The sequence below is a fragment of the Vidua chalybeata genome, chromosome Z (genome assembly GCF_026979565.1).
Source record: "Vidua chalybeata isolate OUT-0048 chromosome Z, bVidCha1 merged haplotype, whole genome shotgun sequence".
Lineage (NCBI taxonomy): Eukaryota > Metazoa > Chordata > Aves > Passeriformes > Viduidae > Vidua > Vidua chalybeata.
Window position 1 is genome coordinate 48,042,569 of NC_071570.1, and position 27,664 is coordinate 48,070,232.

Sequence of the window (27,664 nt, forward strand, 5' to 3'; positions counted from 1 at the left end):
CTTTGAAAATTAAATCCCTAGAAAGCTTCAAAGGCTTTTTGTCAGTTAATTTCAGAACTGAATGTACTGAAGGAATTAGAAGCTTCAGAGTTGTACAATGAGAAGAAAGCAACCCAGCTCTAACAGGAATCCATGACTCAAATGCATTCTATTACTTTAGTGGTATGTTGGGGTTTCCCCCCCGCCCCGCCGTGCAAAGTTTCCAAAGCTTCCTCTTGTACACTTCACTATCTCTTTGCCTGCTTGGTTCTGTTTTGTGAACTTGTCCGGATGCAACTGTTTGCCATGTCGGGCTTAAGGCTAAACCACGCGAATGACACGCGTCTAACACAGCCACGCTCTTAAAAAGGAAGATTTAGTATTTTAGAAGCACAGAAAGCCTCTTCAGCTATCGAGATCACAGTGCAGCGGCTTCCACGGCACCGTGAGACAGCAGCACGCGGCGGCGGGGAGAAGCGGGAGGGTCCAAGACCGCACAGACCCCGCCGCGAAGGGGGAGCCGCATCAGGAGACAGGCGAGTTCCCGCCGAGCTCCCGCTGGCGGAGGCGCAAACGCTTCACTCCAGCAACTGAAGCCGACCCCACACGCCGGCAAGCACCACAACCCTGCCCCGCAGCCGCGGCTCTCACCGAGTACCCGGCGGGGCGCAGCTCCACGAGCCCGTACTGGGAGCCCACAAGAACAGCGCCGGACTCGGCGCCGAGGCAGAAGCACTGCGGGGTGCCCGTGGCGGCGGCGGAGCGGCACCCGCCGGTCCGCAGCAGCCGCAGGTTCCTCATGGCAGAGGGAGGGACCGATGGAGGCCGGGCAGCGACAGAGGCCGGGCAGCGATGGACGTCAGGCACTGCGGCCGCCTCACGGCGCCGCCATGTCGTGCAGCGCGGGCGGGCGGGCGCAGGCGCCGTGCGCGGGTGTCGCTCATCGCAGGGGGGAGCGTGACCTGTTCTTCCCCTCTACGGGCCGCGCGGGAGGGCCGGGCCTGCCGCTGCGAGCCGCCGTGGTTGCGGCGGCAAATGCAGCGCTGTGAGTCCTCAGGAGCTCAGCTCCTTGTGAACCTGCACAAATAACAGAATCACCGAGTCTGGAGGAGAGCTTTAATGTCACCCAGTTCAATCATCCACCCGGCATTGCCACTGTAACCCTCAAACCACATCTCCAGATCCAGATGCTTAAACAAAAAGGGTGGGGGACTCCACCGCCCTTTCCAATGCCTGACCACCCTGACAGTGATAACTTTTTTTTTTTTTTTTTTTTTTCTAATCTGAAACGCCCATGTCTCAGATTAAGGCCATTTCCTCTTGTCCTCTTACTGCAGGCATGGCAGGAGAGACTGACTCCCACCTCACTACATCCTCCTTTCAGGGAGTTTTAGAGAGCAATGGGGTCAGCCCTGAGCCGCCTCTTCTGAAGACTAAACAACCTCAGCTCCTTCAGCCAGTTCTCCTAAGACATGTTTTCTGGTCCTTTTGTGAGCCTTGTTCCCTTTTCCAAACATGCTCCATCACATCAGCATCCTTTTTAAAGTGAGCAGCCCAGAACTGGACATGGCACTTGATGTGCAGCCTTGCCAGTGCCAGTGTATAAGATGACAGTGGGAGCAGGATGATTCTTTTGGAGCCATTTGGGCACTAGCCAAATGAAGGACTCCAGCTGAGGCTTCCAAGGCACTTACAGGCCAGCCTTCACATAAGCTGGTGCTGTCCCGATGCCGCTCCTTCTGTCACACTCTGCCACCTCCCTCTAGATGTGGCTAAGGAGGAGAAGGTAGTTCAGCCTTCAGGGGAAAGAAGGACTTCATGCAATCAGTTCTACCCTTCACACTTCCCCCTTTTCCTAGTGGAACTAGACTCAGTCAGTCAGTACTGATGATGTTTAAGACATGGAGCTACTGGAGAAGGTCCAGTGGAGACAAACATGATTTAGCACCTGGAGCTTCTCTCTTATGAGGAGAGACTGTGGGAGCTAGGCCTGTTCAGTCCAGAAAAGACTGAGGAGGGATCTCATCAATGAGCAAGTATTTCAAAGGCAGGTGACTGGGGGAATTGTTGCATCCTGGGATTGGGTTTAGATTAGGGGTTCTTATTTGTGTTAGCTAGCCGAGTTCTATGTATCCTCATACATCCCCCGTGTCGTTTCCCGCCCCCCCCCCCCCCAGCGGTGTCTAGCCCCAGGCTGCCTGCCCTTGGGTTTTCCCCCTGCTGCTCCTGTGACCACTCCCCAGTCCGGCCCAGGGAATCCCGTGTCCCCGCCCCATCCCCAGGATCCCACTCAACCCCAAGCTCAGTGTCCGCCCCTGCGGGTTTTTGGTTGGTCGCTGTCTTCACATCATCACCATGGCACCTGCACCGATTGGGCAAGGGGGCATCTGCCTTCCCTATCACATCCCCTATATCATCCACTCCCTCCCGGGTCCCGGCGCCATTTCCCCCACGTGGAGTGGGAAGCGCGGGTCACTACCTCCCCATTGCAGCTCTCAGCGACAATAAAGCCTTCCTGCTTTCCTTCGTGGGTGATTTGGACATTCCTTCCCTCTTTGCCTTGGACCCTTGCCTGGGCGACAGAACCCGGCAGACCCTGACCTGTGTGCCGGTGCCAGCGGCACGCGGGAGAGTAGCGGCAGACCTGGGCGTCCGGGGGGAAGCGGCGCTGAAGGGCGCCGGAGCTGCTCTGGACCCGGGAGAAAGAGTGTGACGCTGCTGGTGACAAAAAGATGATGCCAGATTCTTTTCAGTGGTATCCAGTGACAGGATGAGAAGCAATGGCCTTAAACTAAAACACAAGAACTTTCACCTTGGCACAAGGAAGAATGCATTCTACTCTAGGTGATCTTGCCTTGGCAGGGAGGATTGGACTAGATGGTCTCCAGAGTTCCCTTCCAACCCTAACAATTCTATGTGATTCTGTGATCCAGTCTACTGGCCAAATACCAAGAAAAGACAAATTTGAGACAAATGTTTTTTGTCTATGGCAATTTGTAAATTTTGCATGCTGTAGTCAGCTTTATGTGCTCTACAGTTTGGCAGTTTAGGCCAGTGGAAAGATGGACCATACCTGGACAAGACTGCTTTCTGCTATTCTGGTACTAAACTTGGCTAAAGTCAGTGATAAAACTCAGTGACACTTTCTAAACTCAGGGTTTTTTTGAGACCAGTGGAAAAGACACAGCTATCACTGCACACAAGTAAAATCAAAGCCATCCAGACTCCTTATTTTTGGGATAAAAGGCATAAAGAAGTGCTTTCCCAGGCCAGTACAGCACCTGTCAAGGCCAGCAGTGTCTGGCTTCACTGGTAGGAGGAAAGGCAGTTGTCAGAGAGCATGTGAACCTGGCTGTGTTGTGCATCGTCCCCTGTGCCCCCAGGACCTACACTGCTTCATTAGGCTAGTCTGACACCCCTATTCCTTGCTGTATCTTTTCCAGAGGCTTTTTCCTTTGGTGCAGCTTGATCCTATCAGCCTCCAGTGTCCCAATTTACCACTGTTCCAACCCTGTGAAATGTGCTTGACTGAGCTGAGTTGCCCCAGCTGACTGCACAGCCGTGCCTCTCGGAGCGTCTACATCTACCACCCGGTGGTTTTGCAGCTCTGGAGAGAAGTGCCCTCATAGCAGATGGCACTTGCTGGTCCCGTCTAGCCCTCGAGCTGTCCTCCTCTGCTTGCTTGCCTTCCGTGGGTCGCATCACCCTGATGAATCACTTTCTTCCCGAAACCCGTCTGAAATGCCCTATATTGTTGTTATTAGTCCCGCGGCTGCACCTGACATCCCCCGTCCCGTTGCGCTCCAGCTCCGCCGCCGCGTCCCTGCCACTGTCCCGGGGCCCCGCCCCGCCCCGCCCCACCGGCACCGCCGCAGACCGGTCCGGCGGAAAGCGCGGGGCGGCAGCCACCGCAGGTATTCCCGGCGGGGGCTGGGGGTTCCCGCGCCGCCACTCCGCCTTCCTCCCAAAATTCTCGAGCGGCGAGCGCTCGGCTGGGCGCTGGTACAAGCGGTGCCAGGCTCAGGCCAGCTCCGTGCCAGGCTTAGGCGGCCGTCGCTGGTAGCCCGCGCGGTGCAGCTGGGCTAGGAGGCGCTTCTCCGGCGCTGCGGGAGGCACGGGGAGTGGCGTTGGGGGCTGCTTTGTGCTGATCGCGCCAAGAGCTCCGGAAAGGTTTTTGCAGAGTGCAAAATGATGATGATGCGTCTTCATTGGTGAGTCAGTGTCAGGGCGGTTTTCGGCTAAATGTATCTTTCAGACAGCTCGCCGGCAGTGACTGGACAGAAGAAAACCTGAGACAGACGCTGCTTTTCTGTTGCTGTTGGATTTGTTGGAGGCTGTGGGTACCTGCTTGGTGGTGCTTGCAGCAATAGCTCCATGCCTGGAGACGGTGACTTTCAGGAGCTCCTCTCTACTTCCCTTAAGGAGGTGAGGTCTTATCTAGAGGTCTTTGAATGCAGCTCTGACATGATTCCTTATAACTTGGTTCTTGAACCTAATGCTTACTAAATAACCTAAATTAAATTACCTAAAATGCTTGCTTGGTCCTGTTTATGGTGAGGACCCATGGACTATCACGCTGGCAAGAAGTAGAAGTGTGATGAAATCTGCAAGAGGGTACAGAAGTATGTTAGTACTTATACTGGTACTGACATAAAACTCCCAGCGTCTGTTTGGGAAAGTTGAAAGTGTTTGTTCCTCCTGATGGTATTTCCTTGTGACAAGGAAAATTAGCTTGGAAATTAAGGGTTTTTGTGTGTTTCAGAAGCGTAGTTGAGGCAACACCTTCTCAAGGAGTGCTTGTTGTTGGCATTTGTGAATGTGTTCAGCACCATGATCCACAGTGTCATGGGAGGGAACTAAAAGAATTTAAGTAGCTTTTCACAAAGAGTGAACATTATTGATAGTTGTCTGTAAAGCTAATGTAGGAACAGGAGGGGGCAACAATAAACACGATGGAGCTTAGCCAGTTCTATGAAGCATAAACCTTCTTTCAGTCATGAGGACAAGTTGTTCCTAAGAGCAGAGGAAAAGGATCAGCTTGGGAAACATCTCAGTGTGCTCCATTGTATTATCTCATTGACATGTTGCTGTACAGCTGGATGTTGTGTTGAATAGTTTTGTGTTTGCAGTTGGACACTAACTTAACACTGCAGCGATTTATTTGTTCACATATTTGCTTCAGCTATGTTAGTATCTGGAACTGAAATTTCAAAAAATGCAAGAAGTTATTTATAGATACTTTTCTGGAGTGTTGTTAGCTTTCTTTATACAGGAGCTGTGGGTATCTGCTGCTCTAAGCAAAAAATCACACCTGTCATATGGTTAAGCACTTGAAAAAGTGCTGGGAAACGTGGCAAAATTGCCATCCTTGCATAAGAACAAATTTACCTGAATGTGGGCCTGTGTTGCTGGCTATAGCTTTTATGTCTGAGAAATAAGCTGAACTCGAGATTTACCAAGATCTCTTCCAGCCTGAGTTTTATCTTTTTTTTTTACACTTCTGGGACCCAGGTGGTTACTTTGATCACTAAGGCAACCAAATCTCTTTGGCAATGACCACAGAATTACTTTCTCTGGTGCATAATCCATCATATGAATCTGTCCTACTGGATGAAGAACTAACCCGTAACACGCAGGCATTTTAACAACTATAGTAAGCGGACACAAATTACTCATAAGGATGCTGCATAATGCTGTATTTCTCTCCAGATGCCATGGTTTAAAATGTTAGTTGAACTTTCAGTGCAAATACCAGGACTCACTTACCTGCAATTTCTTGACCTATGTGCCTACCCCCAAAGCTTGTTATCTTGCCACGTTTTCTGCAGCTGTTCCTTAACATTAAGTACTTAATGCCCTGGTTATTGCTATTGATTTGTTATGCCAACAGGCTATACTTCTTTTTTTCCACAAGAGATTATGGTACTGTTTATTGGGTGCTAGTCCAGCCTAATTTTGGAATGAAGAAGGGAAAAAACAGGTATTAGAGGTCATTAGAGCAGAGGAGAGCAGGGAGCAACGACCAAAAGTAGAGCTGGAGACCTTGGCTGGATAGTTTGAAAGCTAGGAAGTACTTTTTTGTCATATGGCAGACCTGAACTTATTCCTTCCTTTTTTTGTTGTCTGCAGGTTCTGTAACAGTGATGATATAATTGGGATCAGCTTATTTACCTAGATAATTTCCTGTTTCAATCTACTTCCTTAAAGAGATGAAGAAAGGACCAGAAAGCAGAGCATATACGCTTACTGCTCCAGGCAATTTAGTGGAGTCAGATCCAGACACTAACAGCAACAATGGAACCTCAGTAAGAGAGAAAGACATTCGTCCTTCTCCCAGAGAACTGGAAAATGTACCGCTGAAAACCAGCACAGAAACATCCAGAAAGAAACTCTGTGGTTATTTAAATAAGCTGGGCATCAAGGGGCCAATCAAGACCTGGAAGTCTCGCTGGTTCTTTTACGATGAAAACAAATGTCGCTTACTATACTACAGAACTGCCCAGGACATTAATCCTTTGGGGTCTATTGATCTCTCCAGTGCCAGCTTTGACTGCAAAATGGAAAATGGGGAAGGAGTTTTTGAGATCAGAACACTGAGCAGAGCTTTTACTTTGAAGGTAATGAAAAATTCTCAGTCAGGACAGACATATCTGTAGTAAAGTATCTTTTAGCTTGAGCTTCATTTAAGTCCTTGGAGCTTGGATTGCTACCACTTGGACCTAAATTACTTGCATTGTTTTGGCAAGTCTGGGACTCCTTACCTGTGAGATGGCTGTTGTTTAATAGTAGGAATAAAAGCCGAACTGAGTGCCAAATTAAAGTAATTGAGGAGTCTTGCAGTCCATATGTAATTTACAAAACAGAAATGAACTCCTCTGTCTAAAATGGTTGTTCCAAGAGGATTCTTTGCTAGACTTTTATTTTTGTGTAAGTCATTGTTAAGAAGTTCTAGGGATGCTTCCTGTCTATAATAATTGGGACATTTCTGCTTAGTCTTGGACCATAATAAACCAAAACGCATTTAAAATTAGGTCAGTGGTCCACTGAGATTCTACCCCTTAAGGCCATACTAAAGACTTCCTCTATCCTCCAAAATCAGTGTTAGGACCAGAGGATACAGATACAGAATAGGCTTGATACAGCTGACCTTTTTTCCTGCTGGCTTGTGCAGGAAAGTGGTGGTCATCTCCTCAGGCTGTGTCTTGTGTTGATGAGATGATTCCCCTCCCTTTCCTGTTTTGTTAGGCGATCAACAAACAGGCAATGATGTACTGGCTGCAGCAGCTGCAAATGAGACGTTGGGAATTTTGCAACACTCAGAGCAGATTTCCTGTGGGTAGCTCCCAGCTTGTGAATGAACCTCTGGCTGGAAGAACAAGTAGGTGTTGCACATGTTAGCCTTTCTTTTGTTTTCAGCCCCCTGGTGATGAATGGTGTTCCTCATCTGGAAGTGGGTAGAAGTTTTGGCCAGGCTTTCAAATTCAGATGCCAAGTATCAGTACTTGGCCAATGTTTGGCACTTCTGCCTTATTATGTATAAAAGTGAATTAGCTGTGTCCTAATCCACAGCGTATGTTTGGAGATTTTCAGGTGTCTTGTAATCATCTTGATTTTCCTCACACATGTGAAATGTACACATTTGATATATCACTTTTGTAAGGCCTCTGAAATTTAGAGCAAGTAAGGTTTTTTTTCAGCAGTGGGCTGAAGATGTCCATTCCTAAAAGTGGTAGTAGACAGGTCAGTGGATCAGGGGAGGGCACAACCAGGGTATCCACCTGTTTAGTAATGACTAGATGCACATTTTGTTTGAAATAAATAATCCCCTCCCTAGTAAGTGTCTGCTCTAAAAGGTTCTGGCATCTTGCTACAGCAGGCAAAAATCTGGTAACAAACTGTGCTTGCAGAGTGTTATCTGCATATTAAAATTATCAAATGTGGTTTGGAATGTGGGAAGAGAACAACAAAATTCTCCTTCCTTATACCTTTGGACAGTTAAAGTTTGATTGTTTAAGGTTAGTCATGCTCATATATATAGTTGAAATAATTTGATTGTCCTTGAGTAGATCATTCTGTTTGTACCTGGAAATTTATGTAATTTGACCTACAATTAAGGAAACAGGCAATGCTTCCTTAATTTTTCCTACTCTACTGTCCTTGACCACTTGAACATGTAATGTATACCTGTAGTATACATTAGTATACTCTAGTAAACTGTTGTGGCTGTCAGGTTACATGAAGCACCCAAAATCCAAAGGGATTCTGTCTTGCCCATTTGCTTTTTTGTCCTGTTTTGTTTTTACATTTGTAGATGTAGTTGACAATGAAGACTTTCTGCCTCTTGTGAAAACACCAACAGAAGCAGTGGGTTTAAAGGCAGCATCTTTGCCTGCACCCCAAACATCTACTGCTTTGCAGAACATCTCCCTTAAGCACCCTTGGACAGAGATACAGTAAGTGTATTAAGAGATTTGCAGGGCAGTTGACATACTGGCCTGCCACTCTGTGCCTTCCTTGCCTGTCATGTATTGTGTGCAATGGGACTCTTGCCTAGATGGGAGAACGGTGAAGCACCTTTTTGGAGGCTAGTCCAGGCCAAAGTAAACTTCCTGCAGATTGGTCTTTCACATCCCCCTGTTCTGATGCATTTCACGTAATCTAGTTCTCTTAGCAAAAATCCTGGTAGCAGACCTAGGACTTGGTTAAGCTCTCTTCAGTGTAGTCAGTGCTTTGCATGCCTAATGTGACGCATCTGCACAGCAGTCTTGGAAGAGCACATGGTCAGGGTCAGCTGTACTCAGTACGTAGTCATAGAAGCCCATTAGCTCTTTCCAGTGGTTTCAAAGGACCGTGAGTATAGTGTATTCTCCAGAGCAGGAACTCCAGTGAAAAGGAGCTTAAGGCTGTAATGTGGCCTGACTGCACAACTTGCTCTTGCTTGCTGAGTTTCAAGGGTGTTAGTATTCCTACTGCCTGCTTTTATCTGCTGTTGAAATGGATAGCCCCATCAGGTTAAAAGTTACTAGACTTGGGCAGTTACAGTTTCACAAAGACAACTTCATCAGTATCACTGTGTTTCCTAGTCACTTATTTACACATAATCAAAAATGAGGAAGTGGCCATAGGTGTGGTAGGCAGCCAGGCACCTGCCAAATATTGTTGCTGTGGAAGTTGCCTGTAGTTTTTTTACCACCACCGCTGCAGCTACAATCTGATGCTTATATGAAGAAAGATCCCCCATGACACCAGAGTTTCATGTTAGCATCTTCATTTAGAGTTAGGAAAGCAGCAGACCCTGAGTCTTCTACAGACCTCAAAACAAGAGACTTGTTTTGTTTTAGCTGATGGTCAGCACAGGAGGAGAAGGAAAAGACCTGTATGCAGGTCTAGGTATAGGTTTTCTGGTGTAGGTTTTACACAAACTACTTCTACATTTGTAGCTCCTGTTCCATTTTTCAGGCTATGCATTCTTTCCTACTCACATTGATTCAAAATAACACAAACATGTCTTTGGCCCCTGCTCCCGTGCTGTGCTTTTACTCAAGCATGAACTTGAGTAACAGTTGTCTCTTTCCAGCTTCAAGTTGTCTTGCTCCCCTTCTTCAATAAACATTTCTCCAGGCTTTATCACTGTCAGGCTGAATCTTCATGAGCGTAGCACATCTGGATCCCTAAGCTGCTATAGTCTCATGGGGAAAACAGCGCAGCATTATATAGGGGAAAGAGGAAAATTGCATTGGATGAGTAGTAACTGCAGACTACAGGGACTGAAGGTCTGCTAGACTTGCACAACAGTATGTTCTCCAAGGTCAACAATGTCTGCTCTTCTGCTCTGGAGCCTTAGAGTAGCAAGGCAAAAGGATAATAGTATCTAAGTGGCAGCTTCATTTACAGTTAGGAAAGCAGCGAACACTGAGTCTTTTATAGATCTCAAAATAAGAGACTTGTTTTTTGTTTTAGCTGATGGACAGCACAGGAGGAGAAGAAAAAGACATGTATGCATGCTTTCTGATACAGGTTTTACACAAACTACTTGTACCTTTGTAGTTCCTCATGATTCTATAAAGTAATCTCTTAGTGCTTCTGGCAATATCTGATAGCAGCAGTTGTAACAAACTGTTCCTGGGTCTGACTGCAGATTTGTTCCTGAAACTCTTTACTACATTTTAGTTTATGGCTTTGTAAATGACCTTTGGCAAGGTTATTTATTAAATGTTTCAGAGCACAGGACCTGTGGCTACTTCAAATGTGATCATTTGTCCCAGTTTTGGCTTTGTTGTAGGTAACTGAGCTTCTCTTGGCAGCCTTTCTTGGCAGCTGGGGATTTCTGCAGTGAACTAAGCATAGGGATGGATGAAGGAAGTGAAGGAGAGAGGGAAGGATATGGTTGGTGTACTGTTACCTTTGATCCCTCTCTTTGATCTGATGTGTTTTTGTCTAGGGCTCAAGCACGTGGGGAAAGATCATCTGATTTTACATTGCTGTGCTGTACTGATTCTGTGGTATCTTCCTAGTTTACACTGGTTACAACCTTGCTCTCCTCAAATCCACCAATTCTATAAAGAGTTCATTTTCTCAGCACATGAAGGACATAAGTTTGGAGGAGGGGTGAGAAGTAAGGGGAAATAAGGAATTGAATAGTTTGAATATGCACTGGTTGGCTGCAGTGATCATGACATCTGTTCACTAGGCTCTTGATCTCTTCTTGTTTCAGAAACACTGTCTACAATATTTGTGGCTCCAAGCAGTTCTGGGGGAGCAATGAGAATGTCTTTAGCTTTGATGAATTCCAAGAGCATCCTGAGAATGTGGATGAGGAGCAAGAGGCAGAAGGTGCAGGTGATTATTACTGAGCTGCATGAGCTGACGGGGATGCCTTCTAGGAGGGATTAGCAGGAATGGAAAGGAGATGGTGGCAAGTTTACAAGGGATATGAAAATTGTTACGTGGTCTCAAGTCTCTTCCTGTATTGTTGCCACAAGACTCACTCCTTTGGCTCTGCTTCAGGCTCCATCTGTCTCTATCTTCTACCTCTGGAACCGTCTGCAGAAGCAAAAAAAAAAAAAAAAACCAAACAAAAAAAACCCAAAAAAAACCCCAAAAAAGAACAACCACCACCAAACCCCCCTCCCCAAAAAAGAAAAAAAAACCCCAAAAAAACAAACCACAAAAAAACCAAAATCCATCAGAATTTTTTCTTTGAGGTAAAAGTGTAATTGCTGCACAGCTAAGTGTGGCAGCTCTACTGCATGCATATACCTTTCCATGGTGGTAACTTCCATTTGCTATGGGACAGATTCATGAGCAGGGTGCAAGGTGGGTTAACAGGTAACACTATCACAACTTTGTTTATTGTGGGCATATCAGTGTCTGATCCCTACTGTTTTGGCTCCAGTCCTGTGGGTCAATTTTTGATGTCCTGTATGCCAGCCTTTTCTGCAGAATTGTTGAGTCCCCATAGGAAGACTTGGGAGTCCATAGTAGCAAAGCAATTCTGTCTAAATGAAATCTATCTCCCCTCAGTTAAGGAAGAGACCCTGGAAGATGGGAGGATGGGGCCCAGGCTGAACTGGATTAGGAAAGCCAGGTGGATGAACAGTGGCTTCCCAGGCTCTGAAGAACTGTCAAGGGAGAAGAACTCAGTGGATAAAGTGAGTGTCCTTCAGCAACAGATTTTGACACTCACAGAGGAAGTCAAGTCACAGAAGGTGAGTATGGTGAAGAGACTGCTATTTCTAGGGTTCAGGGCCCTGAGGCTGGTCACCGGGACTCCCTTACACATTGGTGTGGTACAAGCACTGAGAAGTGCTCAGCAGGCAGTAATTGGAGACCAGTTGAAGCGCCTGGTGTGTGCCTGAGTGTGTCCAGCACAAAAGAAGACCTTCAGCCATTTCTAGGAAGTGCAACTAGGTGTAAGAGGGAGGTAAAACAAATCCAAGTGTACTCTGCTGTTATCTTGCATGTGCATCTCTGTTGCTCACTAAATACAGTCCTGAATAGGTACTGTGACACTGGTGAGAACTGCCAGGTGGAGTCATGGTGTTAACAGCAGGTCATTCTTTTTGAACAGTGACCCACCTTTAAAGTGTGATTTGACTGTAAGAAGTCAGGGCATGGGTCACTGCAAGGACTGCCTCTCATGAATGAAACTGTTCTTCAAAGCATGGAGCAATGCCATGTTCTCTGCTAATGATGCTAGTAGCTCTTCCAGCAGAAGAGGCAGGAGAGCCAAGTCCCATGTTGGGCTTTCAGTTGTATCCTTAATTTGCTCTCTTAGGTGTCTGAGATGGCAGAGCCTGAATCAGCATCAAGTTGTGGGGTAAGGTTCCATGCTTTCATGCAGGATAGAGTGAGGGAGGACTCTGTCAGAAGAAAGGTTAAAATGGATACTACAGTTTCCTTCTGGTAGCACAGGTAGTTGCAGACTGCATTATTTCCCTCCCATTTTACCACACTTCTGACCAGATCTCCATGTTCTCTGCTGGGGCTCCCAAGAATGACTGTAGGAAAGCCAGAGTTCAGACAGTGTGGGCAGCAGCTTTTCTGCTACCAGTCCATGTCAGGTCATCTGTGAACTGCTGTAGAGACCTTTCAGGCCCAGCTCTGAGAGCAGAACGTCTCACAGTGGTGTCACTGTGGATTCAAGATTTCTGTATTGTTTTCCTTCTGATAGCAGTCAATTTAAAGATATTTCAATGTTGGGTCTGTGCTGTCCCTAATGCCATTGCCCGGGACAGCACAGTGATATGATGGTTTTGCATTCCCGTTCTAGGAACTGGTCAAACTTCTCCACAAAGCTCTGGAGGCAGCCCAGCAGGAGAAGCGAGTATCTAGCATGTATCTCACTGCAGCAGAAGATAAGGACAGGCTGGAGCTGGTGCGCCACAAAGTGAGACAAATTGCAAATCTGACAAGTCGACTGGAAGCTCTTGAACAAGAAAAGAAGGAACTGGAGCAGATCCTGACTTTGAGAGACAGCCATATCCACGAGCTCAAGGAGCATGTGCAGCTTCTGATGGAGAAGAACCATGCCAAACAGGAAGTCATCATGACCTTGACAGAGCAGATGGCCCGAGAGCTCTCTGACCCCCTGCAAGAAGCTAACACTATCACTGTAGAGACATTGTATAAGCAGCAGGAGGAGATTGAGCATCTGAAGGTGTGTGAGATGGCACAGGTCTTTTAGGCCTATTTTTATGCCCTCAGGTTCAGTGGGAGGGTGTTCTATGCCCTCAGATTCAGTGGGAGGGTGTTCTGAGCAGTAAGCACAGAATATACTCCTGCTGGTTGCTCCATCCCTCTCCAAACGAGAGGAAGGAAGGGGCTCACCTGATGCCAAAAGGGTACTAAAAAGCATCTGAGTCAGTTTCAGCTTAGAGGCTGTTTTGTTTGACTTCCTGTCATCATTCAGTGCTTGCCACTTTCTTTTCCTTCATTTGTTTCATAGCTGCAGTTACTTTGCTTCACTTACTTTGTTGCTGTATGTTTTTGTCTTGCAGTTTTCCAATACATCCTGGTTCTTTCAGATGCAGGCTGTTGTATGTGCACAGCTGTAATTAAGGGTTAGTGTGAGGTGGAGAATTGCTCAAAGAGTCGCTTTCTGTGGAGAGTGTTCATTTTTCCTGCCAGCCATGAGGCTAAGATTTGTTTCATATATATATAAAAAAAGAAACCAATCAAAATTAAACCAATCAACCAAATAAAACCCAAACAAAACCCATATGCTCTTAATCTTATTTAAGTACATCCCTGGCTTTATATGATCTGGTTCTCTCCAGTGTTTTAAAGTGTATACATACATCTAGCATTTTCAAGTGTTTCGTTGATGCATGACAGTATTGTGCCTTGATTTCCTTTGTAGGCAATATTTGTACTGGGGAGTCCTGTCTGCTCCTCAGAACACAGAATTTTTGAGATATTTTATTGTTCTTAACTTAATCTGATGTCCCTGAAATGGGAGGGATTTTAAGCCCCTCAAGCTGTCTCCTTGTGTGACTGTTTTGCTTCATGGCAGGATGATATTGATGCATACAAAACCCAGAACCAGTTTCTCAATTCTGAGATCCACCAGGTTACTCAACTCTGGACAAGTGTTGCTGAGAATGAAAAAGCTCTTCTGATGAAGGTAAGGCCAAGTGACTTTTTTCCCTTGGTGTGAACTGTTACTAATTTATTTTCAAAGTTTCTCTTCTGTGGCACCAGAATAGATTTTGATCCACAAGGAATAAGCTTTCTTGTGTTTTTTTAGTGTGACCTCTTTACTGCTTTGTGCTGTTCCCAAATTAGACATGATAATTTTAATTCTTCAATAGAAGTAAAATACCTGTGAAGATCAGTCTTAAAGGTGCTGAAACTTAACCCAAATTTCTGCTTTTCAGCTATGCAAATAAAAAAGCAACCCTGTGTAGGCAATCAGAAAAGTTTCCTGAGAGCTGACAGATTGAGTCCTGGCTCCATCTAGTCATGGTTTCTTTGCTGGACTTGGCACTGCTAGGTGGCAGTAGATGCTTGGAGTCCTGCAGTTAGATCAGAGTTCTTATGTTTTCCTAAGTTGTATTTTTATTTCTAGCTGTGTAAGTGTGAAAAACCTGGTTACTCTCAGACTTGTCTAATCCTGTTTTCTGGTCCTGAACCACTCTCAAGGCTGGAGCTGTGTGCTGGCATTTGTTCTGTGGGTTTTGCCTAGGATTTACTTCCCTGGGTTTTAAAGTATTGTTGAGAATGAGTGTCTTAGGTTGCTTAAAGAATCACTGGCAAAGGTTAGGCATAGCAGGTTGAATATTGAAGTGAAAGCATGGCAAAGCTCATTGCCAAGGTTCACTCTACTACTTACTAGATGGTTAAAGCACACAAAGATAAAATAGTACTAAAACCTGTAATGAGTCAGTCTAAAACTAAAATAAATTAAAAATCTATGTGGAAGCTGGGGATGGAAAAGGGTAAGGATGGGAAAGCTTTAGCATAAAAGAAATAAGGGAGGCTCTCCCATCGAGCTACAAGGTTCAGTGTGGACTCCTGTGCAAAACATAGCGCTGGACTTTAACAATCGTTTGGGCTGAAAGATTTTAACACACTTAAACTTAACAGCACTTAAACAATGGCTGAAGTGAAACAATTTACAAAAGATTCTATGGAATTTACTGCAATCACAACAGTAACTCACTTATAGGCCTAAATTACTAACTAAAATACTTGAGAATCTAAGATTCCAGGTACATTTTCTGTAGCATATTCACACAGATATAGAGTACATACAAGGTACGTGTGAAAACTCTCCCTTGAGCTCAGTGAAGTGTTCATGTCAGATGTCTGCATATTCTCAGCAAGCAAAGGGTTGAGCCTCGAGGACTGGGGGTATTGGCCCAGGCTTTGTCATTGTTTGCCAGTGGTGCTCCAAGTACAGCAAATCTGAGAGTTCTCTGGCTCTGAGAGGCTCCACTCAGAGGGAGGTTGCTGGTCACAGCCCACTGTGGTCCAGGAGAGCTCCAAGGGTCTCACTTGGGACCACTGTTTACAGGTTCATAAGAGAATTACCTTCAGTAATAGTAATTTGCCATCCTGGCTGCAATTGGTAACTTTTGAAAACCTGATGACAGAAATGTTCCTCCACTTGAGTTTGCAAGAAAGTTAAGTTTCCAATGGTGTTTGTTAAAAACCAAAGCTTATTAGCACCAATTCCTGGGAGCAGACAATATTTCTAATAAGCACAAGAGCTTAGCCCAGGTGCTGTTCATTAAGATTGAGGCCTAACAAGCATTTCTGAAATCATAATGTGGCCTTAGATGGGGGAGTGCACCACTACAGGTATGTCTTCACAGTCATGGCTTCTGGGACAGGGCAAAAAGCTGCTTCTGGAGTGTTATTGCCATTCTTACATCTGTTTGCTTTCTAGTTCTCTGAAACCCTGACTTCCTCCTAACTTACTGCCCTCTCATCCTGACACTTCCATAACCTTCAAAAAGGAAGTAATTACATGAGCCCAGCATGCTCAGTGTGAGGCAAAATGCTGACTAAAGTGGTAGTATGAAAGAAATCATACTCATTTCTGTCCCCTCTATATGCAACCTAATTCACTCTGTTTAATTCTTGTTTTCAACTTCTGCTTCCCACTGAACAGTGGGAGTAGTTCACTGAGCTTCCTGTGAGACACTGGGTGAGTCTTGTCACCTATGTGGCCTCAGTTCCCCACTTGTGGAGTGCACTAATAATCCTTATTAATTTTTTTTTTGCTTTCCCTGCCCAGGACTAAGGTGGTGGCAGGTGCTGTCCTACTCTTTGATCTCAGTTGGGCTTCCTGTGCATGAGAAATTATGTGTACCAGTGCCATGGGACTGGGGATGCTGAAGGGCATGTGGTCACCTAGTCTGTAGTGCTACCATGTATCCTGAAAATGCTATACTTACAGCTCAGTCTCTGGAGTGGTATCAGGATACAGCTCAATGTGGTGTAGAGAACTTGTCTGAAGATAAGAGAAAAAGACAGCAGAAACCCAGATGCAGAGCTGGCTCTTTGATTGTGTCCTTAGTTGAGCTGGTGGGGTGTGGCATCTACTGATGCAATGCAGTAGTTAAAGTAGGTGATGATGTAGTAGGTCTCCCACTCAATAATTAACTTCTGTTGCATGCTAGCTACTGCAGCGTGTGTTCATAGACCGTGGTTATTCAATCATGGCTGCAATTCCACTGATTGTGGAAAACTACTAAATGTGTTTCCTGGGGCTTTGCTCTGCAGAAGTCTTTATGTGCAGACCAGGCCAGTAGAGAGCAGTGGCAACACAGGAAGGACTACCACTGAGCGAGCTCTTTCCTTCTTGTTTCCCCATCAGTGTGCCTGCCTGCAAGCAAGAAACTGCCAGATGGAGAGCAAATACCTGACAGTCTTGAGAAAGCTGCAGGAGGCTGTGCCTGGCCTGCCCAACTCACATGCTGAACTGGTGAAGAACCTCATCCAGGAAGCTCTCCAGTGGGATGTGAAGGAAGAAGCAGAAGAAGGTTTTAACTTGAACCCTGTAAGGTAAGAGTTGAGAGCATGGGCATATTCACAGCTTTGTAGAAGCCTGTCTGCAAACAGAAGTGTGCAGGCATAACACATCTAACAACATTCTATAGCAGGGGCCTAGATTTGTGTCTATGCCTTCCTACAGAGTCAGGGCCCCTGTTCCGTAGCAGTTCCCATTTTATCTATTTGATCAGTCTCACAGGTTCTCCTTGTAGCTTTGGAGATGAGACCCCCTAGGTCTCTTTGTCAAGAGTTTCCCACCTTGTGGACAGATGGTGCACAAACCTTGACAAGCTGTATCTGTACCCTTGGTGTGTTCTGATCAGTAAGAGATTTGCATTGTGTACCAGCAGACATCAGAAAGGACTGTGCATCTCTGTTCTTTGATCTCATGCCCCAAAGCCTTTCCAGTCCTCTCGTACAGAACTGTCTCTGCACTGGGACAGGGTAGGGAGAAGGTTACAAAGGGTGAGCTCAGTATTTCTTTAGGGGCTGATTAGGGGTCTGCTGAGGTTGGTATGCAGCTCAGAGCAAAGTTACTCTTGACTTGGTGTGTGTATGCCAGTGCTGCAGGTTCTCATTTGTCTTTAAGGCTCTGAGGTAGGCAGTCACATGCAGAGGAGTGAAGGAGTGCTGTTACAAATGAGTGTTTGAGATTGCTTTAAAAAAGTCCTAGCAAGGGTATCAGCAAAACCCAGATTTAATATTAAGTGACAGTGCAGCAAAGTGAAGTTGAGGCCTAAGGAGCATTTCTCAGATTTCAGTGCAGCCTGGAAAGGGAGGGGGGTGGGGAGTGCACACCCACAAGTACTTGTGCTTTGGTATGGGTGACGTGAGCCTGGCAGCAGGCTGTAGCTGGGATGATCCCAAACAGTAAATGTCCTTGACAAAGGTGCCAGCACTGTCATTTGAACTAAACACTGCCTTGTGTCCCTCCAGTGAGTATGATGAGTATGGGTTTATGACTGTTCCTGACTATGAAATTGAGGACTGGAAACTTCTGGCCAAAATCCAAGCCCTTGAGATAAAGTCCAACAAACTGAGGAGCCAGGAAATAGTGGAGAAGCCCCTCCGTGACAGATGGAACAGCATTGGAGAGCTGAACCCCTCTGCAGAGCTGAAGAGTCTGATCCGAAGTGGCATCCCAGTGGAGCATCGGCAGCGGGTGTGGAGGTGGATGGTCAGCCGGCACTGCAGCCCAGTGCCTGGCCACTACCAGCGGTTGCTGGGGCAGAGCAGGAGCACCGAGCACCCGGCCTGCCGGCAGATTGAGCTTGACCTGCCTCGTACACTGACCAACAACAAGCATTTCTCCTCTCCCACCTCCCAGCTCATCCCCAGGCTCCGGAGGGTGTTATTGGCATTCTCCTGGCACAATCCTGCCATTGGATACTGCCAGGGATTGAACAGGTATGCTGCTTCTTCATGAGATGGCACTGAAAAGGTGTAGACACATACTCCAGGCTGTGATTCAAGCAGCCTCAGGCTCTTGCCTCTCTACAGATTCTGTCCTAGCTCTAGGTATTTAATTGCAGAATTCTGCATTTGGTGACTTATTTTTCATCCAGTGTTGTTACTGGGATCCAGAAAGCAGCAGGATGCATTTACATGGCATCTCTATATTTAAAGAATGGGAAAGAACAGCTATAGGAGGAAGAGTGAAGCAGTCCCAGAATAACACCACAAGGCTGAGGCTGAATTTTTAAGTAGTAATGTAAAGTAGTAAAGCAGAAGAACACCCTGGTGATTCCCTTTTTTGCTGAGAACAGTTGGAGGAAATGTTAGGAAGTGTTAACATGCAAGGGAGTTGCAGGAAATGACACAAAGAAAGACTGAGGAAACCATGGTTGTTCTGTCTGGAAAAGAGAAGATTCAGAGAATATAAAAGTTTCTTTCACTTCCCAAAGAAGACTATAGGAAAGATTAACCTAAATTTCATAGAATTGTACTGCCAAATAGAAAAGGCAGTAGGCATTAGCTGTAAGAAGGGAATTTCTAGTTGGACCTCTTCACATGAGGGAGGTCTGGGTAAGCTATTTCTTCCTAATGATCTTTGGATGGTCTTCAGAAAGATGATAGAAGCTTTCCTCCAGAGAGCCCTTAATATAAAGTATCATCTTTCTAGTCTGTCTAAAAGGCAGTAAGTCACAGCTGAAGGAGGTCAAGACTATAAAAGGATGTGTGGAGATTATATGACATAATATGAATTGCCTCTCTGTGACCTCTTTCTTGTATTGAAATAGACCAAATCAGCACACTACTAACTTCAGCAGATCTACAGAACATTCCATTAGCTGAGAAACCTGGCTTTGTCACACCATAGCCACATGGGAATGAAGATCACATCCCTGTGTTTCCTTCAGAAACAGATTACTTGCCTCTGTCTGGCTGTCCTGCCACATTTGATATTTTGGATGCCAATGGAGCTGTAGACATGCAAAAAGACCTCTTGTATTCTTCAATTCCTGTGTTGATGATTCCTTCTGCAGTACTGAATTCTCTCACCATGTCTTGTCCATCACAGATTGGCAGCTGTTGCTCTCCTGGTCCTAGAAGATGAGGAAAGTGCTTTCTGGTGTCTAGTCTATATTGTGGAGAACCTAATGCCAGCAGACTACTACAGTGAGACACTAATAACATCACAGGTGAGCTGAGCACCCTCACATCTGCTTGGACTCTCACACAGTGATGTGCAGTTAAGATTTAAAAGTGAGTAGTCAACCTGCTGTGTGTTTGATATCTCACAGGATACTGATATTATCTTACAATCCCTTCCGTTGCAGAGGTATTGGAGACTTGAGAGTACAAAATTGTTACACTCACACAGAGCAGCAAAATTGGTCACCAGCTCTAGGAAATGAGGTACCATTCCTGAGTAATAAAATGAAATCAGGTTAGTCAGAAGGAAAGTGGCCATTAATTGCACAGTTACTTATTTTAATGAAGTCTTAATAGAGGCAAAGCAGCAAATTCTGGTATATATAGACTGAATATGAGGAAGGCACCATTTTGCAGCCCTTCAGTTTTTGAAGCTGCACTCTTATCTTTGGAATGTCACGTACACATGCTGAGATTTTTATATTCACTGTATTTGCCTCAGTTCATGATCAAGCATGAAGCATGATCAAGCACTATTGGGCTCTCTGCACATCAGAAAAGATGCTGGCCTTTTGATATAAACTGTTGTGTTGCAAATAGCTTACTCACCTGATTCAAAATCACTGGATTTCAAGGTTTTCTGTGTGTCTTGTGCCAGATATCTATGTCCTCCCAGGCAGGCAGACAGAGGTAAGCTAACTCCCCTATAGTTCAATGGAATTGTAATTGTGTGCCCATACCACCCACACCTATCAGTGTCTGGTCTGGTAAGCCTTGCTGTGACCTTGGTGTCTCTGTTTTGTGTGGTCCTTTCAGAGGAAAAAAAGGTTTGTTTTTATCTGTGGGCCCACAATAGAGGAGGCTTCAAGGGTCAGTAGCTGAGAGTAACTGATTCCACTGAATTTGTTGACTAACGTTTACTGGGACAGTGGTGTGGTGGTGGAGAGGCCAACTCACAGACTGGGGAAACAGTTAAATCACTTTGAAGACAGTAAAATGTCTCTCTGGAGCAGATTGTGTTAGCTGTGGGATTTAATAGACAGCACTCAATACTGAACAGGTAGACACTGACAGGGAAAATATGACAGACTGAAGAGGCTCACCTACATTCAGTGAGAAAACACTGTCAGCTGAAAGTCTGCTTTAGAAAGAATTTCTGACCTCATGGTTGGTATCTGAAAATCTAGCCAAGACTCATGTAAAGAGGAACATCTAAGGTGGTGCTTTGTTGGTTGGCTTGATAAAGTGAGTTGGCTGGAAAACTTAAAATTGCAAAATTTGAAGACAAAGCATATTACTTGTATGGTTTGTAGCCCTGTGCCACAGCTAAGTGGGTTGATACAGCTGGGGCATTAATATGATACGGCAGAGGGAAGCCCTAAACATGATCCTGCGCTTTTAGCACTTACCCTCCAGAAAGCACGGCTCTGCTGAGATGAAACCTTTACAAACCCGAATCAAGGATCTCACTGACTGCATTTCTGTGTTTTGGCTCATGCAACCAGAAGCAAAGCACAGACAGTACTCAGACCATAAAGAGAAGCTTAAGTGAGAAGATCAGGTTCCGCTTGCAAAGTCAGAGGTATTTGAGGTGTTCAGTCTGTTGGGCCATGTAGAGTTGTTCAGACCTGGGCAGGTTTTAATGCCTGTCATTCAATTGGATGCTCATGGTATCACAGAAAATCCAAGTAAGACCAATGCAGGAAGATGTGTCAGATCTTCCCTCTCGACTTTGAGATTGGGAAGGAATATGATTCTTTGAGTGAGAAGAATGTATGTTTCTCTGCTTATATTTTGGCCTTGTTTCAGCTCCATGCCTTGCTCTGGATGTTGCGTACAAGTACACTGCTCAGTGAATTTGAAGGGTAGGGAGACAAAGGATGCTCTGCTCCTCCTAGGGTGTGGTTCACTAGAAGGCAGCACCAGTGATGACCCTGACATGCAAGGGCTATTGTCCTGTTGCACTGCTCCTCTCCTCTAGCAGCAGGACTGCTCTTGACTAGGACTTCATTGTTTTCTGTTTTGTCAATTTTAGGTAGATCAGAGAGTCTTCAAAGACTTCCTGTCTGAGAAGCTGCCTTGCCTCATGGCTCATTTTGAACAGTATCGGATTGATGTCTCACTCATCACCTTCAACTGGTTTCTGGTGGCGTTTGTGGACAGCTTGGTCAGCGACATCCTCCTGCGAGTGTGGGATGCCTTCTTGTATGAGGGAACTAAGGTGCAGCTCTCAGTCTAGGCCTTCCTCCCATCTGTACCACCTCTGTGGCATAGTGACAGGGTGATGGGCATACACATATATCAAAGATACATGAGATTGAACCGCTTGGCCTGTCCTGCCTCTTCGGTGGCATACCTTGATGTCTCCAAGCACTTGTTTTCTATGCACTTGCTGCTAGTAGGCAGACCTAGTCCCTGATTCTGTGCAGTCGGTACTTTTTAGCGGATAGTTGTGCTGTAAAACATCTCTCTGATAGGCCATAGTGTCTCCTATTCCATGACACAACTAAGACTATTAGAGATAAAGGGAGCATAAGATAGGCAGTATCTGAAAATGTGAGTCCTGCGTTGTCCCTGTGCATAGGGAAAACTGCAGAACCCTTGTGAAATCCCTGTGGGGTACTTCTGTAGAGCTTGGTATTCTCTGGGGTTGCAATTTAGCCAACAGATGGTCATTCTCTTGAGATTAGCTCTGTAGTCCTTCAGGCCTGCCCTAGTACATACTATTGAGAGCAGGAGTAACCCTGGATCTAGTCTGTACTGCAGTGCTGTGTGCCCAACATTATCTTTCATTCCAGGATGGCCTGGACCTTCAGTTACTTAAAACTTTATCCACTCAAATACCTTTAAACCCTCCAGGTAATTTTCCGCTATGCTCTTGCGATTTTTAAATACAATGAAGAGGAAATCCTAAGAATTCATGACAGCGTGGAGATCTACCAGTACCTATGCTTCTTCACGAGGATGATCACGGACGGCAGGTAGGACTGAGTTGTAGACAAGCTTCCATTGTGTATTTGTACTTGCTTGCCTGTTGGGTCCACTAAACAAGAATTGTGACTAGTTTATTAAGAGAGACACAAATGCATTGATAGGTCTGTGGGACATGGATCCATTTGTCTCTTTTTGACTTTCCCTTCATGGCATTACTTAAAATCTTTTTGGCTCAAGCAAAGGCATGCTACAGCAGAGCAAGCCACAAAGTCTGGATCAGTCTTCTTGTTGCAGCTGGTGCTTGTGCTAGTGATTGCTGGGTTTCTCTTAGCTGTAGTTGGGGTGTTTGGGAACACAGCACAACCCATGACCTTGAATGGCAACATGTCTCTGAGCTGAAGATTTCTGTGATCAGAAAAGCTCAACATCAGGAATATTCCTCCCTGTCAAGCCATCAGAATTGGCATCTGATCCATTGTCTCCCAAATGATGGCTGCACACTGATACCTTAAAAGGTGGGATGGTATACGTGTATGTGAAGTACTGCTTGGGTTGGTGTTTGTGTGGGAAAGAATTCCTTTAATACTCGGCTGTTTGGTGACTCAGCTCAGAGAGCTGAAGTCTGTGGTCCTGCTTTTTAATACCCCAGAATGCTCTTGGTGTATCTGTTATGATGTGTTAACAGCCAGTAAATAAGTTGACCACAGCTGTCCTTTCTGTCATAGGAAGCTGATGAACATTGCCTTCAATGACTTAAACCCCTTCCCCATGAAACTGCTGAGGAACCGTCGGTCAATGCACAGAGAAGAGCTGGAGGCAGAGCTGTGTGAACTTGAACAGATCAAGGCAGCCTATGTGAAAGAGAGAGCAGAGCAGGGACCTCAGGACCTGGAGGAGGTAGTTAGTGAAGAGGAAGAAGAGAGCTAACAAAAAGAGAGTTCATCATCACTTCCCTCCCATATTGCAGAAGGTCATCAGTAGCAACTGTCAGTAAGAAATGGACCAGAGGGGGAAGTGTGGTCACAGGAGCTCATCTACCCCAATAAGCAAGGCTGTATTTATGGCACCATTTGGAGACCAAGTCAGATTTATAATGGATTGGAAGATGTTAGAGGAGTTTAATCCTCTTCTATATTTCTCCCCATTTAGCCCACCCTGACCTGTGCAGTTCAGGATTACAGCTGAGGGTGCAGAAGAAATATCAGTTGTGGTATGTGAAATGACAGGAACTGACATGATGCAAAAGACCAAGCAGGGCTTTTATTAATTTTCAGATGAAGGTTTGAATGAGATCTTTACTACAAGTAAAATCTCCAGAGATAATGAACCAAGAACACTCCCTCATTACCTAAAGCTTCTGAATTGGTCAGGAAAAAAAACTCTTAGAAGACATGGTGCCTTCAGTGTCTAGCCTGCCAGGAGAGTGTGTTTTTAACATTGTTACTGATCAAGACACTGTCTCTAGATGAGTGTTAGGTCTGTGGAGGTTTTGAAAGCTGGAGGACATCATCCCATGGGATGCAGGCTGGGACAAGGAAACAGATTGTGGGAGAGTAGAGTTGCTTCTCCAGTTTGGTTTCTGTAGGAAGTTCATGGGAGCACAAGGTATGTCTTCTGCTTGGCTGGGAAATGTTGTGAGCTTTCTCTCCTCATGTTTAGCTTTTAGGCCCTGGCATCACTCTGTGCTGGTGAGTTTGCTCTATGGAGGAACTAATCTCTGTATGAAACCAGCATTCCTGCAGGCAGGGTCTAATGTTATGTGGACTTCTTCTGGGGACAACTGGATTTTCTGATAGTCTCACTCCTGGCCATCTCTCTGCCCCACGGTTACAGTCCTCCTGTGCTGGGTTTTTACATTGATATCCCTGTCTCTGACTTCCATTCGTTATGAGAGGGACAAGGGCTTTTCTGTAGGAGTTTATGAAATTGAAGGTGTTTTGTCCGTGGCATATGGCTGGTAGCAAACCTGAAAATCCTGGGAACAAGGTCACAAAAAATGACTTCATATTCTTTAGAAAAAAACATTAATGTCTCCTGAACCAAGGAGCCGGCCTCCATGGGTCTAGCACACAGAGATGCCCTATCTGCCTCTGAGAATGGGGTCTGATAGCCTTCTGCCCTGCCTCCCAGGCTCACCCATCCCCTGCCTGTGCACCTCAGCCCTCCACAGACCCAGGACAAGTCAAGTTTTAGATAAATACAACTTATTTTCCTTAACGTGATGCCAGATCCTGCTGCCTCACTTTCCTTCTGAGTGGTGTATTACTCCAGGTGTACCTGCAGTGCTGGCACTGATAGCATGCAGCAGACCCTGCTGTAAGGGGGCTCTATGTTTTTAGACTGACCTTGAACCCAAATGGCTTATGCTTTCTTTAAATATCTGGTGGATGATAACCCAACCCTTCAAGTTGTCAGTGCTTCTAGAGGAAGGAAAGGGAGGAATTCATAGTCCACAGTGTTCTCAGCCCTGTGGGCTGTAGCCAAGATGACAGACTCTAGGGGAAACATTGCCTATTCACCTGAGACACATGGTCTGCCTCACTGGACAAGTCAGCCACTTTCAATGCCTTATAGAAGACTGTGGAGGTCAACCACACAGCAGAGAAGTAATCAAAATGGAAGTTAAGTTTTGGGAAGAGTGGATAGATCTCTTGAAGGTCACTGAGAGCTGCACACATCAAAAGTGTGGGATGAGAAGAAAATGTTACTGGAAGCCTACTACAGTATCTCAAAAAAAAAAAGAGCTCATTTAAAAAGTATGCCACGTAGATAGGGAAGTCTAAAAGGCAGAAGGTTTTTCTTCACAGATGATATTGCTAATCTAATTGATTTATAGACTTACATTCACGAGTGCACACAGAATTTTGCCATTGTTACAGACATTATCTTCTAAATCAAGACCATGAAAATTAGAAATTTACTTACAGTTTTGTTTCTTAGAGCTTTCTGCAATAGCTTAAGAATCTTTCCTCCTGATTTGCCCTTATATTTAATAATAAAGGGATTTTAAACATGTATTATTAGACTAAACCACAGCCTGACTATGGTCTATGTGATACATAAACTCATCTGACATAGACATAAGGATCAAGATATTGATCCTGATGGGGAATTATGAAAATAATTTTTAAATTAATTTGGAAGGGAAGGACATGTGAGGGTTGTTAGAAGTTTCTTTTATTTTGTGTCTTACTCAGCTCTTGGTTTTGGTCCAAATGTATTTGCTGAGGACCATCTTCTCTGGTCCTATTGATAACCAGTCATGGTCATTCTTTATTATAAACTGTGGTGGATGTAGGAATGTCTGCAAGGCCTATAAAGACCTGCACCTTGGAGCCAAGCTCACATGTCCTCATGGGTTCTCATCTACTTTCCTTTTGCTTCATAAACTTCAGTAGTACTGAAAAGCACTGAACTCAGGTCACAAAATTGCAGTTGGGCCAGACGCAAATCCCTCAGGCCCCTGCAAGACCTGCACTGACTATTAGTCAGTGCCACAGGTGTTCTGAACCTCTTGGTTACCTCTGCATGAAGTGCTTAAGAGTGACTTGTGTTGCCACTGCCAACGGTTGTGGCTGGGAAAGTTTGACCTGGTTATGCAGCCCAGCAGCTCCTTCTGCCTGTGCTGGCACTTGTGGATAAAACAGGTGTCTTTCTACCCAGAGCCAGTCTTTGCTGAGCTTTGCTGTATGCATAACATTACTCGTGAAATTAAGCTTTATATCTCTGAATTAACCTAAATCTTGGCATACCAGCTCCAACCCTAAAAAGGATGGTTTTGATTTCCACACCCACCCTCCTCCCTGTGATGTGCCATTAACTTGTAAGTTCACTTTGTTGCAGGATCTTGTGGCCACCAAAAGTTCAGAGGGTTTGAGAGGATAAATTGGTGGAGTGGTGCCAAATACATATAAAGCCACTGCTGGCTCAATAATTCCCTGACCTGCCAACAAGAAGAGGCTGTGAAGCTTCCCTTTTTTACCGCTTTTTGGCCTGGATGGTGTTGGGCTGGCAGGATCTATGCCTTCATATGCTGCAGCTAAACCCTGTATTCTGGTGTGCTGCCAGAGTGGTAAGAGGCACTACCAGGGAGGTTGTTTCTGGGTTAATGTTTAGTCTAAGCTTAAGCATCTTATCCAGGGTGAAGGTGAAAGCTAAGGTGCAAGGCATTTTTCCGTGGGTGGATAGCAACAACACCCTGTAGCAGGAGCTATACCACAGTGCTGAGGTTTCTTTTCCAGTCTGTAGGCCAGGCAACCTCCTGACACCATCACAGACACAAGGCCTCGGGCTTGCTCTCTTCCCATTTAAGAGCTCATTTGTGGCCTGATACGATGCTGAGACTTCTCCAGCCATCTTCCAGTGCTAAGAATTCCTTTACAAAACATTAGCTCTGGTTGGTCTAGGGACATGCTAAGTGCAAGAAGACAAACCACTTTCCCATGACCAAGCCACAGGGCTGCAGCTGATATAATATAATGTCATGCAAGATAATTTAACCCCTTTGCTAGAGTTCAGTGAGAGGCTGGAGATGCCTAAATCATGAGATTATCTCTGTGCTTTCTGTTCAACCTCAGGAACTCTCCAGAGGGGAAAACAGCACAGCAAGTTGGTCAGTGGAAGAGAAGGTATCCCTGACCATGGCACATTTGGGGTGAAAGGTACCATATTCTGCTGCAGCCAGATGTTTGCTTTGGTCACATGGTCTACTACCTTTGAGATGAAGTCCTTATTTCTCCTTGTTATTAAATGACAGCTTCCTCCGAAGTGCAAAGTCTGCCTTTGAGACTCCAGCTGTTGGATCAGTATCTGCTCTGGTTTTGAGCTTAAGTTTTATGACACAGAACCTCTGGCACATTCTGGTGTCAAGCTGCTGGAAGCTTGGAGACATGAAGCAATATCCAGGGTAAGCAGAATTAAATTTCAAGCCCCCTTGTAATACCAAAATTGTCCAGATAAAAACTTTCTAACACAGTTTTAAGTAGCAGCTTTATTGCAGTGTGCTGGTCACTCAGAGAATCCTTCCTCTAACTGAGTACCCTGAGCATTGGGTAAATGCTCAAAACTGTGAGTTTTTATCATACACATTGATGACATACTCGTTGGCTATCCCTGCTTACTTGATGTATGTGTGTTACTTTATTTTACATAGATG

General features: G+C 45.4%; 3 protein-coding genes and 1 long non-coding RNA gene across 7 annotated transcripts in view; 2 read left to right on the plus strand and 2 right to left on the minus strand.

Annotated features, from left to right (window-relative positions):
• Window positions 1-893, minus strand: part of ELP1 (elongator acetyltransferase complex subunit 1) — a 40,202-nt gene extending 39,309 nt beyond the window's left edge. For all 3 annotated transcript variants that reach the window (XM_053931311.1, XM_053931310.1, XM_053931312.1), the window contains exon 1: window positions 631-893. In XM_053931311.1, coding sequence (XP_053787286.1) covers window positions 631-780 — 150 coding nt within the window. In that variant the 5' untranslated portion in view covers window positions 781-893. The remainder of the gene's footprint in view (window positions 1-630) is intronic.
• A 3,430-nt stretch (window positions 894-4,323) lies between these two features.
• TBC1D2 (TBC1 domain family member 2) lies at window positions 4,324-25,539 on the plus strand. Of its 2 annotated transcripts, none has more exons than XM_053969080.1 (14): window positions 4,324-4,404; window positions 6,109-6,596; window positions 7,225-7,357; window positions 8,291-8,432; window positions 10,694-10,818; window positions 11,503-11,687; window positions 12,752-13,138; window positions 13,994-14,104; window positions 16,805-16,992; window positions 17,917-18,387; window positions 19,502-19,622; window positions 21,611-21,796; window positions 22,435-22,556; window positions 23,235-25,539. In XM_053969080.1, exons 2-14 carry the CDS (start codon window positions 6,189-6,191, stop codon window positions 23,434-23,436), a joined length of 2,781 nt encoding a protein of 926 aa, XP_053825055.1. In that variant the 5' UTR covers window positions 4,324-4,404; window positions 6,109-6,188; the 3' UTR covers window positions 23,437-25,539. The 2 variants fall into 2 exon arrangements, with proteins under 2 accessions (XP_053825055.1, XP_053825056.1); XM_053969081.1 differs by having other exon boundaries at window positions 10,694-10,812.
• Window positions 10,936-16,498, minus strand: LOC128802558 (uncharacterized). Its single transcript, XR_008435484.1, has 3 exons — window positions 16,383-16,498; window positions 13,451-13,529; window positions 10,936-11,022 (listed from the first exon to the last, which is right to left on the minus strand). It is a non-coding gene; the product is annotated as an uncharacterized LOC128802558 (long non-coding RNA).
• Window positions 25,540-27,359: 1,820 nt separating the features above from the next.
• The window catches only part of CORO2A (coronin 2A), a 61,805-nt gene continuing 61,500 nt past the window's right edge, over window positions 27,360-27,664 (plus strand). The window contains exon 1 of the mRNA XM_053969084.1: window positions 27,360-27,415. The gene's annotated coding sequence lies outside the window, so the exon portion shown is untranslated. The remainder of the gene's footprint in view (window positions 27,416-27,664) is intronic.